General features: G+C 36.8%; 1 protein-coding gene across 1 annotated transcript; it reads left to right on the forward strand.

The window, feature by feature from the left end:
- The first annotated feature begins 4,518 nt into the window (after positions 1–4,518).
- LOC117315995 (E3 ubiquitin-protein ligase RNF19A-like) lies at positions 4,519–9,496 on the forward strand. Its single transcript, XM_033870479.1, has 3 exons — positions 4,519–4,598; positions 7,343–7,595; positions 8,333–9,496. Exons 1-3 carry the CDS (start codon positions 4,539–4,541, stop codon positions 8,944–8,946), a joined length of 927 nt encoding a protein of 308 aa, XP_033726370.1. The 5' UTR covers positions 4,519–4,538; the 3' UTR covers positions 8,947–9,496.
- The last annotated feature ends 4,026 nt before the right edge of the window (positions 9,497–13,522 follow it).

Raw genomic sequence — 13,522 nt, forward strand, 5'->3', positions numbered from 1 at the left:
GATCTACTTGCCACATTTTAAGAAATTTGAATCATAACACTGCCAGTCTGGATGAAGAACTTTGCGAGAAAGGGGTGTAACAAATGCCCAAGTACATTCAACATTAAGTTATTATTAATTTTGAAATACCCCGTACTACATTAGTAAACCTGTAAAAAAAAAAAAAAAAAAAAAAATTCGAGAATTGTATACAATAGTATGACTACTATACATGGATATCGGTATTAACAGTAAGATAGGGAATAAAGGTTGCATGAAATCTATATACATGTACCTTAGAGCATAACATACATTCATTCTTGAGCATGAACAGATAGGAGATATTAGCCATATAAAGACGTGGTAACCATAACCGTGCATTAGATTCAAGTCGATGGCAGAATGTTGACCATATCAGATACAATAAACCTGTTATGAGAACAGGAAGGTAACAGGATAGCTGAAGATGAACTGCATTTCATTATATACTGTCATTTGTATGTGTGGAGTGGCTCTGTTAAAGGGGTTACGTAATGCTAGTGTAGCAGACAGCGTGCCAAATTAATTCGTTCAGCAGTAAACATAACGTAGAGAAATGAAATATGTCTTTACATGCCAATACCAAATGTTTTGTAATTTTGTTGTGAACTACATCACCATATTCAACACTCATAGTGATTTCTATATTTGATTTAATTATACAGTGACAGGTTTGGTAACTTTTATGTGAAACAATTATTGAAATAGCTGTGGGCTGGTGGTCTAACATACTGAATATTATTGAATTGAATAGAGAATAATTGACAAATAATCAGTTTAGTACGGATTTCAACATTACTCACCTGAAAATTGAGCTGCCTTACTACTCGAGACTCACGAAGTCGTTAAAACGTCCTGGTGTCAATCCTGGTAGTATATCAACCGTTCAATACGAAACTAAAGTGAAAATAGCTATGACGGGTTTTCTGTTTTCGGTTTACATCAGGTTATTTGGCCCTATAGTACGTTCATTTATAAAGACAAGACAATACAGAACGAGAGATATTAGATCACCTTGTATAGAAACAGTAATGAATTTTTTAGCTAGATCTATTTTTAGATTGGATCTCTATCTCTGTATTTACAAAAGGCTAGGTTAAACCGCAGTGCTATTTCAGTATGGCCGGCCGATTTCTCCGACTGAGTGAATCAACAGTCCAAAACGCAAGCTTTGAAGGGGTGAGTAATTCTATCATATAAAAGGTGATATTAAAATGACAGTATACTAGGCTCTCTATCACAAAATAATTGTTTATATCAATCGGACCTCACAATATTGGCATCAATCAACAATCACTATTTGTGGTTATATATAGGGTATATGTCATAGAGTTGGCAGCGTTCTGGCATGAAGGTGTCTGGTATGTTTATGAAATCGATTGTTATTTGTGTTTACATTTCTTTGGTGATACCGATTTTCACAAACTTTCCTCAAATGAAATATTTCCGTATGTTTCGGAATTTTCACGAATCCCCCTGGTCGTGTGCCTCTGTTGCCCTGGGCTTGTGCGGTAGACCTAGGCGGTAAATATGAGTAAAAATATTCTTTTTTTTTCGTGAGAATCAGAACTACCAAATAATAATGTGTAATTGTTTACTTTAATACGTAAAACTGTCGTAGGTTTCGAACTCGCAACCCAGTGGTGGAGGGCTAGTGATAAAGTGTCGGGACACCTTGACCTTTCGGCCACCGCGGCCCCCTTAGTTTAGTAACCGGAAAACAATGATATATATGGTATATATTTCAAGTTTTTTGGGGTTTTTTGGTCACCTCCTGTGATCAACACATTAGGCCCTTAGCACCATGCACCACAGGCGTCTGCATCTTATTATTATTAATATAAAAATAAATCAGTCCCTACTCCTACAGTAATTTGATATTGTAGGAGTAGGGATTAATTTTTTTCTATAAATACTAATCAGATACAGCCGCCTGTGGCACCACTGGTGAGTCCCGGAAGGAGGTTGACAGGAGTTGTCCAGCATTACAGTACAACACAATCCATTTTGGCTCAGCTATATGTAGCTCTCAATTTCTTTTGGGATGTGTTCACAGGGACTTGGATATATATATATATATGGGCCGTGGGTTGGGAATTCGTGCCGAGTCCCTGCGGCGTGTTGTATCTTGTGTGTCTTTTGTACATCACTACTTTCACTTTCACTTTCACTCTTTCACTTTCGTTGTTACCACAACAATAATTCTTTAAGTTATTCATAGATCCACGTCGATATCTTATCAGTAGATCACCAACTATATACATTGTGTGAGTCATTTACTATGTTTTTTTTCTAATCCATTATCTTTAAATCTGTAGTTTAGATTTCATTCAACGGTTATTTATGCTTATAGATAATGAAATGGGTTTGAAAAATAGCGATACCCGAGCATATACCGTAAAATGCCCAATCAATGTATGTTAATGAGTTTTAAAAACAGTTTACCCCATCTTATATTTGTAAACAATGCTACAAGGACAAAGTAGAATGGATCCACGTGGGTACGAGTGACCATAGTTTGTGTAGAACTTTCTGTTTACGATCGGTAACATATACATTCTCATAGAACCTACCGAATCGTAATGTTATCGTTTGGGCGGATTTAAGTACACAGGGTTGTGAACACTTTGAATTTTCATAATTAGGGCAAAAAATTGGTTATATGGCATATTTCTTTAAAATATTACCGACACATGTAACATGAATATCATTACAGTTAGGGTATCTTTAACAGGCGACAAGAACACGTCAGTAATGCCGATCAGTCACTTTAAAATCATATTCTCGGCATGATGTTTACCAAATGGTTCCTTTTGAAAATTTAAATCTATTCTTACTTCGATACATAAATACAGATACTATAGATAAACAAGAAATATGTTTAAAAAAGATAAACGACATAGTGGTTATAATGTTGTAAAACTGATGGTGAAATAAATTAACGAACTAAAGTGCTTAAGCACGAATAACAAAATTATATCAGTTTAAATCATTTTTGGTGATAATAAGACTGCATTTAAATCAGGAATATGATTTTAATTGTGTCATTTAAAAAGATAATCTATTTATTCAGCTTGCATTCAATCTTATCTAGGTTTCGTTTTTAACTTCTTATCTGCATTTTGCATTTACCGCTACATTGACCAATCACATAAATCACCTTGACCAGTAACGCCACCTGTCGCGTCATATCCGGTACCAAAAGAAAATTAAACGGCTATGCCGAAAAAGGATAAGAAAGCGACATGACCTGCATGACTCTCAATTGGCATTGCTTATACCGTGTGTGTCTTTTGTATATGCCTTTGAGATTTTAGGTGGTAGACACTGCTGGTGGGACTTAAGTCCCTGATGTTCACACTGATCTACTTGCCACATTTTAAGAAATTTGAATCATAACACTGCCAGTCTGGATGAAGAACTTTGCGAGAAAGGGGTGTAACAAATGCCCAAGTACATTCAACATTAAGTTATTATTAATTTTGAAATACCCCGTACTACATTAGTAAACCTGTAAAAAAAAAAAAAAAAAAAAAAGAATTCGAGAATTGTATACAATAGTATGACTACTATACATGGATATCGGTATTAACAGTAAGATAGGGAATAAAGGTTGCATGAAATCTATATACATGTACCTTAGAGCATAACATACATTCATTCTTGAGCATGAACAGATAGGAGATATTAGGCATATAAAGACGTGGTAACCATAACCGTGCATTAGATTCAAGTCGATGGCAGAATGTTGACCATATCAGATACAATAAACCTGTTATGAGAACAGGAAGGTAACAGGATAGCTGAAGATGAACTGCATTTCATTATATACTGTCATTTGTATGTGTGGAGTGGCTCTGTTAAAGGGGTTACGTAATGCTAGTGTAGCAGACAGCGTGCCAAATTAATTCGTTCAGCAGTAAACATTACGTAGAGAAATGAGATATATCTTTACATGCCAATACCAAATGTTTTGTAATTTTGTTGTGAACTACATCACCATATTCAACACTCATAGTGATTTCTATATTTGATTTAATTATACAGTGACAGGTTTGGTAACTTTTATGTGAAACAATTATTGAAATAGCTGTGGGCTGGTGGTCTAACATACTGAATATTATTGAATTGAATAGAGAATAATTGACAAATAATCAGTTTAGTACGGATTTCAACATTACTCACCTGAAAATTGAGCTGCCTTACTACTCGAGACTCACGAAGTCGTTAAAACGTCCTGGTGTCAATCCTGGTAGTATATCAACCGTTTAATACGAAACTAAAGTGAAAATAGCTATGACGGGTTTTCTGTTTTCGGTTTACATCAGGTTATTTGGCCCTATAGTACGTTCATTTATAAAGACAAGACAATACAGAACGAGAGATATTAGATCACCTTGTATAGAAACAGTAATGATTTTATTTAGCTAGATCTATTTTTAGATTGAATCTCTGTATCTACAACTTTCGATTTGCATATATATACTAAAGGCTAGGTTAAACCGCAGTGCTGTTTCAGTATGGCCGGCCGATTTCTCCGACTGAGTGAATCAACAGTCCAAAACGCAAGCTTTGAAGGGGTGAGTAATTCTATCATATAAAAGGTGATATTAAAATGACAGTATACTAGGCTCTCTATCACAAAATAATTGTTTATATGAATCGGACCTCACAATATTGGCATCAATCAACAATCACTATTTGTGGCTATATATAGGGTATATATCACAGAGTTGGCAGCGTTCTGGCATGAAGGTGTCTGGTATGTTGATGAAATCGGTTGTTATTTTTGTTTACATTGCTTTGGTGATACAGATTTTCACAAACTTTCCTCAAATGAAATATTTCCATATGTTTCGGAATTTTCACGAATCCCCCTGGTCGTGTGCCTCTGTTACCCTGGGCTTGTGCGGTAGACCTAGGCGGTAAATATGAGTAAAAATATTCTTTTTTTTTTCGTGAGAATCAGAACTACCAAATAATAATGTGTAATTGTTTACTTTAATACGTAAAACTGTCGTAGGTTTCGAACTCGCAACGCAGTGGTGGAGGGCTAGTGATAAAGTGTCGGGACACCTTGACCTTTCGGCCACCGCGGCCCCCTTAGTTTAGTAACCGGAAAACAATGATATATATGGTATATATTTCGAGTTTTTTGGGTTTTTTTTGTCACCTCCTGTGATCAACACATTAGGCCCTTAGCACCATGCACCACAGGCGTCTGCATCTTATTATTATTAATATAAAAATAAATCAGTCCCTACTCCTACAGTAATTTGATATTGTAGGAGTAGGGATTATTTTTTTTCTATAAATACTAATCAGATACAGCCGCCTGTGGCACCACTAGTACTGGTGAGTCCCGGAAGGAGGTTGACAGGAGTTGTCCAGCATTACAGTACAACACAATCCATTTTGGCTCAGCTATATGTAACTCTCAATTTCTTTTGGGATGTGTTCACAGGGACTTGGATATATATACATATATGGGCCGTGGGTTGGGAATTCGTGCCGAGTCCCTGCGGTGTGTTGTATCTTGTGTGTCTTTTGTACATCACTACTTTCACTTTCACTTTCACTCTTTCACTTTCACTTTCGGTGTTACCACAACAATAATTCTTTAAGTTATTCATAGATCCACGTCGATATCTTATCAATAGATCACCAAATATATACATTGCATAAGTCATTTACTATGTTGTTTTTTCTTCTAATGCATTATCTTTAAATCTGTAGTTTAGATTCCATTCAACCGTTATTTATGCTTATAGATAATGAAATGGGTTTGAAAAATAGCGATACCCGAGCATATACCGTAAAATGTCCTATCAATGTATGTTAATGAGTTTTAAAAACAGTTCACCCCAGCTTATATTTGTAAACAATGCTACAAGGACAAAGTAGAATGGATCCACGTGGGTACGAGTGACCATAGTTTGTGTAGAACTATCTGTTTACGATCGGTAACATATACATTCTTGTAGAACCTTCCGAATTGTAATGTTATCGTTTGGGCGGATTTAAGTACACAGGGTTGTGAACACTTTGAATTTTCGTAATTAGGGCAAACAATTGGTTATGTGGCATATTTCTTTAAAATATTACGCCTGATAACATGAGTGATTTTTAAAGTTAGAGTCGTTCATTAACAGTAACACGTCAGTGAAGGGTAATGTCCATCACAACTTCGCTAGCCAAGGGTGTTCAATACGATATAGGAGAGTATCGTATTGAACACCCTTGGCTAGCGAAGTTGTGTCCATCAGTCACTTTAAAATCATATTCTCGGCATGATGTTTACCAAATGGTTCCTTTTGAAAATTTAACTATATTTTTACTTCGATACATAAATACAGATATTATAGATAAAAAGGATAAGAAAGCGACATGACCTACCTGGCCCTCAACTGACATTGCTATATACCGCGTGTGTCCTTTGTATATTCCTTTGAGACTGTAGGCGGTAGACACTACTGGTAGACTTTTGGATCACCGATGTTCACAATGGCCTACATGTCACTATTTTGTATATTTCTTTGAGATTGCAGCTGATAGACAGTGCTGGTGGACTTTTGTATATTCCTTTGGGATTGCAGGTGATAGACAGTGCTGGTGGACTTTTGTATATTTCTTTGTGATTGCAGGTGATAGACATTGTTGGTGGACTTTTGTATATTCCTTTGGGATTGCAGGTGATAGACATTGTTGGTGGACTTTTGTATATTTCTTTGTGATTGCAGGTGATAGACATTGTTGGTGGACTTTTGTATATTCCTTTGGGATTGCAGGTGATAGACATTGTTGGTGGACTTTTGTATATTTCTTTGGGATTGCAGGTGGTAGACATTGTTGGTGGACTTTTGTAGACACTGCTGGTGGACTTTTGTATATTTCTTTGAGATTGCAGGTGATGGACACTACTGGTGGACTTAATTAAGTCCTTGATATTCACATTGATTTGCATGCCACATTTTAAGACACTTGAATCTTGAAACGTAACAGATAAACGCCTTCACATTTTTTTAAAAATCTTATTTTGAATGATGGAGCTCCAGATTTTGACATTAAAAAAAGAGTTTGTGTTTCCCGTACTGCCTTTAAGAATTTAGACCTTTAGATATTATTATAACGAGTCCTAGAAGGACGAAACAACTGTGTGATGCAATATAGTTCATATGCTATTCAACCGTGTCTAGATTATGTCTCTCCTTTTGTATTAAAGGGTGCTAATATGTTTGTAATCAGGTTAAAAATGTCAATATATCTACCTATTATATTAAATCTCTCCGATTTGAATAAACCTTTGAAAATCATTTGTTTTTAGGGTAATACTGTGACGGAAGCAAAGGTTGCTGTAGCCAAAGCACTTGGAGAGGACAAATACAGCATCGACATCGTAGAGAATAGCAGGATTGTAGAGGGAAGTAGATTGGTAAAAGATGTACAGAGCCCTCTACCGGTGGTCGTCCACAATTCGGACAGACAACTCCCTCCTTGGCTCCAGACCACTAAACAAGACATGATGAATCCATGGGAAGAGGAACCGAGATGTTTAATGTCCTGTAACCATGCTATAAGTAAGTAAATGCTGCTGCTGCTGATGATGATGATGATGATGCGGTGGTGGTGGTGGTGGTGGTGGCTATTCGGTAATGATGATGATGATGATGATATGATGATGATGATGATGATGATGCGGTAGTGGTGGTGGCTATTCGGTAATGATGATGATGATGATGATGATGATGATATGATGATGATGATGATGATGATGATGACGATGCGGCGGCGGTGGTGGCTATTCGGTAATGCATATGATCATCAATGTTGGCATTACGTGTGAATGGGTTCTCTTCTCTTTGGACGATGTTTTGGTTGTAATATTTTAGTGAGATGAACTCTAAACAAATCGTGATTCAATTGGCCACATCGATGAACGTACTACGAGTGTGAATTACATTTTTATTCGAAATTAGAATACTGTTAACGTAGATATTTTAGCGATTACCTTATTTAGCCCTTTTGCGTTGAAAGCATTCCGCTAATTTTTTTATCTCCTGGGCGTTGCTTTTTTTACCTGGTATTATAATTCATCGTGGCGCTTATCAGTTTTGATTTGGTTTGCGCTAAAATTCGAATGCGCCAAAATGAGTATGTTTGCATTATTCTGAGAATTACGGAAGAATACATGACGGACAATGTCAATGATTGTGCGTGTTTTAAGTCCCTTATTTGGGCTTTATTACGTTATATTCATACGCAAAAGTACCACTATCCAAGCAGCCAATATTTATCTTCTTTTCAAATGTTACAGCACCTGACAACCTCTATGGCTACTGTTGGAATGAGCTGACAGAACAGAGAACATTATTCAAGTGTTTTGCTGACAATGACGACGGAGGACGCTGCGACTGGGAATGGTTCTTTCCGGAAGTAGCTGAATACGCATGCTTGTCAAAAGACGAACGTGTTTTGTTTGAATCGCGTATAAACCGGAACTGGGTGAATTTAACGGCGGGAGTACGCGAATGTCCATTTTGTCGATGCGTGTGTGAACGTCAGAAACCAAACGACCCGCGCGTGCTTTGTATATATTGTAGGGATGCTGGCGAGCCCAACTTTGAGTTCTGTTGGTACTGTCTTTACCCATGGAAGGATAACCATAGCTGCAGTAAGGACTCCGCGCGACAGATACTCAGCACATGCGCACGCAAAGAAATAGTGAAAGTACCCGGATGCCCGGCGATAAGAGCGTGTCCTAACTGTAAAATTTTGATTGAGCATAAAGACCAATGCAAGCACATGGACTGTCGTAATTGTCGGACCACCTTCTGCTTTATTTGCCTACAGGTCAAAGGTCAGAATGGTTTCTCGTGTGGCTCTTACAACACAAAATGCGCCGTAGCCCCAATACAAAAGGTGGCGTAAGCAAAACATGTGTGAAGAAACTGCTGACGTAATATTTCTGATGATTACATATAAGACGATGGCACCAAAGGTTGTGATGTCACATGAACTATTTATGTGTTTTTGTTGGACGTTTATTACGAGATAGAAAATGATACAATATCTTTTTTTAATATGTGCTTCGTGGATACTTAGGCATCTCTGGATTATGTATATAACGTAGTATCAATATGTAGTACATGGGCATTGCTATCTGTTCTTGGTTGAATTTTCTAATTGCCATCTTGATTTGATGTATAGGATGAAGGATTTGTGATTCACTGCATCTAAATCCAGTCGAAATCATTAATAAATACAGCAAAATGCCGACATAATAACGAAACCATCATTCAAATCAAAACTGATTCAACAAGGGCAATATCTAAACAAAAGTATCAATTTACAAGGAGATTTCTGTACAAGGAGATTAAGGACAGGTGCCCCAGAAGAGGAAGCGTCTTCTGCTTCAATGACAACCGCCATACAAATCTAGATCACGACGACACCCGCCATACAAACCAAGGTCACGACGACACCCGCATACAAATCTAGGTCACGGCGACACCCGTTATACAAATCTAGATCACGATGACATCTGCCATACAAATCTAGGTCACGATGACACCCGCCATACAAATTTAGGTCATGGCGACACCCGCCATACAAATCTAGGTCACGATGACACACGGCATACAAATCTAGGTCGGGACGACACCTGCCATACAAATATAGTTCACGATGACACCCGCCATAAAAATCTAGGTCACGACGACACCCGACATACAAATCTAGGTCACGATGACATCCTCCATACACATCTATGTCACGACGACATCCGCCATACAAATCTAGGTTACGATGACATCCGTCATACAAATCTAGGTCACGGCAACACCCGCCATACAAATCTAGGTCACGACGACACCCGCCATACAAATCTTGGTCACGACGACACCCGCCATACAAATCTAGGTCACGACGACACCCGCCATGCAAATTTAAGTCACGACGACACCCGTCATACAAATCTAGGTCACGGCGACACCCGCCATACAAATCTAGGTCACGACGACACCCGCTATACAAATCTAGGTCACAACGACACCCGCCATACAAATCTAGGTCACGACGACACCCGCCATACAAATCTAGGTCACGACGACACCCGCCATGCAAATTTAAGTCACGACGACACCCGTCATACAAATCTAGGTCACGGCGACACCCGCCATACAAATCTAGGTCACGACGACACCCGCTATACAAATCTAGGTCACAACGACACCCGCCATACAAATCTAGGTCACGATGACATCCGCCATACAAATCTAGGTCAGATCCGGGTGAAGTTTCAATCTCAAATGAGCGTTAGGGTGGTACCCAAGCATCAAAGGTCTCACCAACTGACTTAATTATGCTTTTGTGTTTGTTCCTTTCTTCAAAACCGCATAGCCTTTTTTTCATGACCCAACTTTTTTCCTTTGATGTAGATCAACTGTCAGTTCTTTTAATTATTTTTTAAATTCAGTCTTTTATTTCCATTCCAAAAATCACTACATATATACAACAGATATGCATAGTAAAGGGAAAATGACATGGGTTGTGTTTTCTTTTTTAAATCCATACAATAAGAAAAAATAATTTTTGAAATTATTGTCGTGTTCAATAGAAATTAAAAACAAATGTGAAACTAGAAGTCATTTCATTTTTTTTGTCAATATTGTTGATTTTTAGTGTGACACTTATTCGATCTACATGTAGTGACATCCGTCTCATAACTTGCGTGAATAAATAGCTACGAGTTTATAGACAGACATATTTGTTTTCTCAGAAGGCAAACTACAAATACATGTACATATTATAACTTACCGAAAGATTCTGAAAAAATCATCTCACTTTCAGACACATGTTTTCACTTACTTGTTACCTTTACACATACAATGTCTGTGTCACAAGAAAATAGAAAGTGGAATGGACACGATTGATTGATTGATTGATTGATGGGGCTTAACGTCCTTGTTCCGGTTATAAGGAATGGACACGTTTTCGTCTTTTTCTTTATATGGATTTCCAAATGATATAGAAAGGGAGGTAACTCATATTTAACAGATCTACTTAAATTCACCTTCCCATCGATTTCCTGCTCAGTTGGCCTTCTCAGACAACTCATCTGGACAAGACCTGATTAACTCATATTATTTCTTAAATGGAATCTAGGCAAAGTGGCCATTTATTAAATGAAAAACGTAAATTCTCGTCATCAGTTTTTGAGAAGGCTCGCTATAATCTCCGAAAACGTATAATTTGTTATTTATTCGTGGAACTTGTTCATCGTCTCGTGTTCAATACACACTTAATGATTCCGGTTCGTAATTTAATATCACATCTGAAAATTAGCTGGAAATATATCGTAAAACATTGTCCTCATCAATGGAGTTAGCACAAGCAATTCGTTATTTAGGCAAGGACTTACCACAAAATGAGTCAATTTTTGCCTGGTCTTATATCATAAGAAAAGCGGTGTGTTAAGTGTTTTTTTTCTCTAGTTTCCACTTTGGACTAAAGAAACTTACAGTCCTATAGGCTGATAGGTAACTGACCGGTCTCCAGTCGTCCTGTTTAATGTCCATGTTTTGTGCATATGTACAGTTTGGGTTTTTTATGTTTATGTTTATTTTTTCGTTTTTGTTTATTTGTTTGTGCGTTAACTTAAGCTATCAATTTTACCTCATCACAGATCATACAGTTCAAATACAAGTTTCCTTTTCTCGAAGCTACCAGTTGTAGTGTAACAAATTATAAACAATAATAATATTTATAAGTAATTTACCGTCATAATATACATCATGCAGTGTATAACAATTTTAGAAAAATGAAATAATGTTTGATCATGATGTATTAATATACCATGTTGTTACAACTTATATTATGTATGTTTTTTCGTATATACATGTATGTCTTGTAATATGAATTAAAATGACAAAAAAAAATAAAAAAAATTATCTGTGAAAATATTTGTTTCCACTTTCCACTTCAGACTACGGAAATAAACAGTCCTGAGTGGTGTCATGAACATTTAATATACGAGTCAAAACCTGGCAAAAAAAAAAAAAAAAAAAACCCCAAAAAAATCCAGGATATCATATAGCACCTATAAAAAATTGCATATCAGATAGCTGTTTTCTCCTTCAAGGACCCGTCAACAACCCTGTTGTAGCTTATAAAACATCAATTCATACGAAACTAAAGATTTGTAGAAGAGATAACTCAAGTCCGGGCGTGGAGAAAGAAAATCGAATCAATACAGGTATATATATAATATAATTGTCAAGTAGTAATAACGGCAGTACAGACAAATAAATTGTCGAATTTTCGAGGCAATCTGCCCCTTTATCAAGACACAGGTAAATTACATACGATCACATATAGACATAGAACATGGAATAGTTACACAAATATAGTTAGTATAGAGACAACAATAAATATCGTTATATATATATATATGTTGTGAAAACGATAATTAATTCGCCGAGAACCTATTATGATTAATTAGAAAGCATCTTAGGTGGTGTATATATATATATATAGATGGTGAAAGTAAATAACTAAAAGGTTTAACAAAATAACATCGCTAGTTGGCAGCGCGTTCTATGTTAAGTTGTGAATGTTTTTGTTTTTCAACGCGGTATAGGTTCATTTCGTCCAGCAAAAATCTCGGCCCAAACAGTGGGTAGCAGTGACAATTACGGGTGGCAAATCCCATATTACCGACTAAAATTAGGAGATAAATATGTTACCATGATAACTTAAGGAGGTATGCCTCTTATACATGTAGTTATTAATAGCTTTTCACTCAGTACATATATAGTTATAAGTTCCTGGTTAATGCAATATTTTCTTCTTCTGTGGCCTTGTTTAATTCAGCGAGAATGTAGATCCTATAACGATCATTCTCACTTAAAATAAAATGAGCCTAAACCAGGGACATACATAATTTATTATATAAGTTATTTATCATAACTGAAGAAAATCATATTCGTGAGAAGTAAACTCATAATGCATTAATGTAGATTCGTTTCTAAAAAGAGAGAAAAAAAACGTTTCAAGATCATAAAGGGTTCATGGTTAGAAATAAAATTCAGTGATGTCGGAATCAATATGTATTCCTACTATTGTGTTTCTGTGTCCCCTCTACCCCCCCCCCCCCCCCCACCCCCCCACCCCCACCCCCACCCCCAACACACACACCACCATCACCACACACCACACACCCTCACACGTATACACTCATCCTGGTACATGTACAGTACAGCTAGTTGTATTTTTTTCTGCACGGTACGTATTAACTTGAATTTACAAAAAGATATTGTTTCTCATATAAAGGAAATCTTCTTCATTAGTGCTAGTATTAATTAGAATAATAATTTAAACACTGAAACATTTCTTTAGGCATAACAATTGTATCCCAAGACAATGACAATAAAACCAATTCCGGACTCGTTGTTTGGTGGTTCTATGTTTAGTTCGTACTTCTAGTTTTAACCAATCAGCTGTCCGA

The sequence above is a fragment of the Pecten maximus genome, chromosome 17 (assembly GCF_902652985.1).
Source record: "Pecten maximus chromosome 17, xPecMax1.1, whole genome shotgun sequence".
NCBI classification, from domain to species: Eukaryota; Metazoa; Mollusca; class Bivalvia; order Pectinida; family Pectinidae; genus Pecten; species Pecten maximus.

What these genes read in the sequence shown, in the direction of transcription:
- LOC117315995 (XM_033870479.1), top strand. Translation starts at nt 4,539, where the DNA reads ATGGCCGGCCGATTTCTCCGACTGAGTGAATCAACAGTCCAAAACGCA. An exon ending in AAAACGCAAGCTTTGAAGGG is followed by an intron (nt 4,599 to 7,342) that starts GTGAGTAATTCT and finishes ATTTGTTTTTAG; the next exon opens with GGTAATACTGTGACGGAAGC. An exon ending in GTCCTGTAACCATGCTATAA is followed by an intron (nt 7,596 to 8,332) that starts GTAAGTAAATGC and finishes CAAATGTTACAG; the next exon opens with CACCTGACAACCTCTATGGC.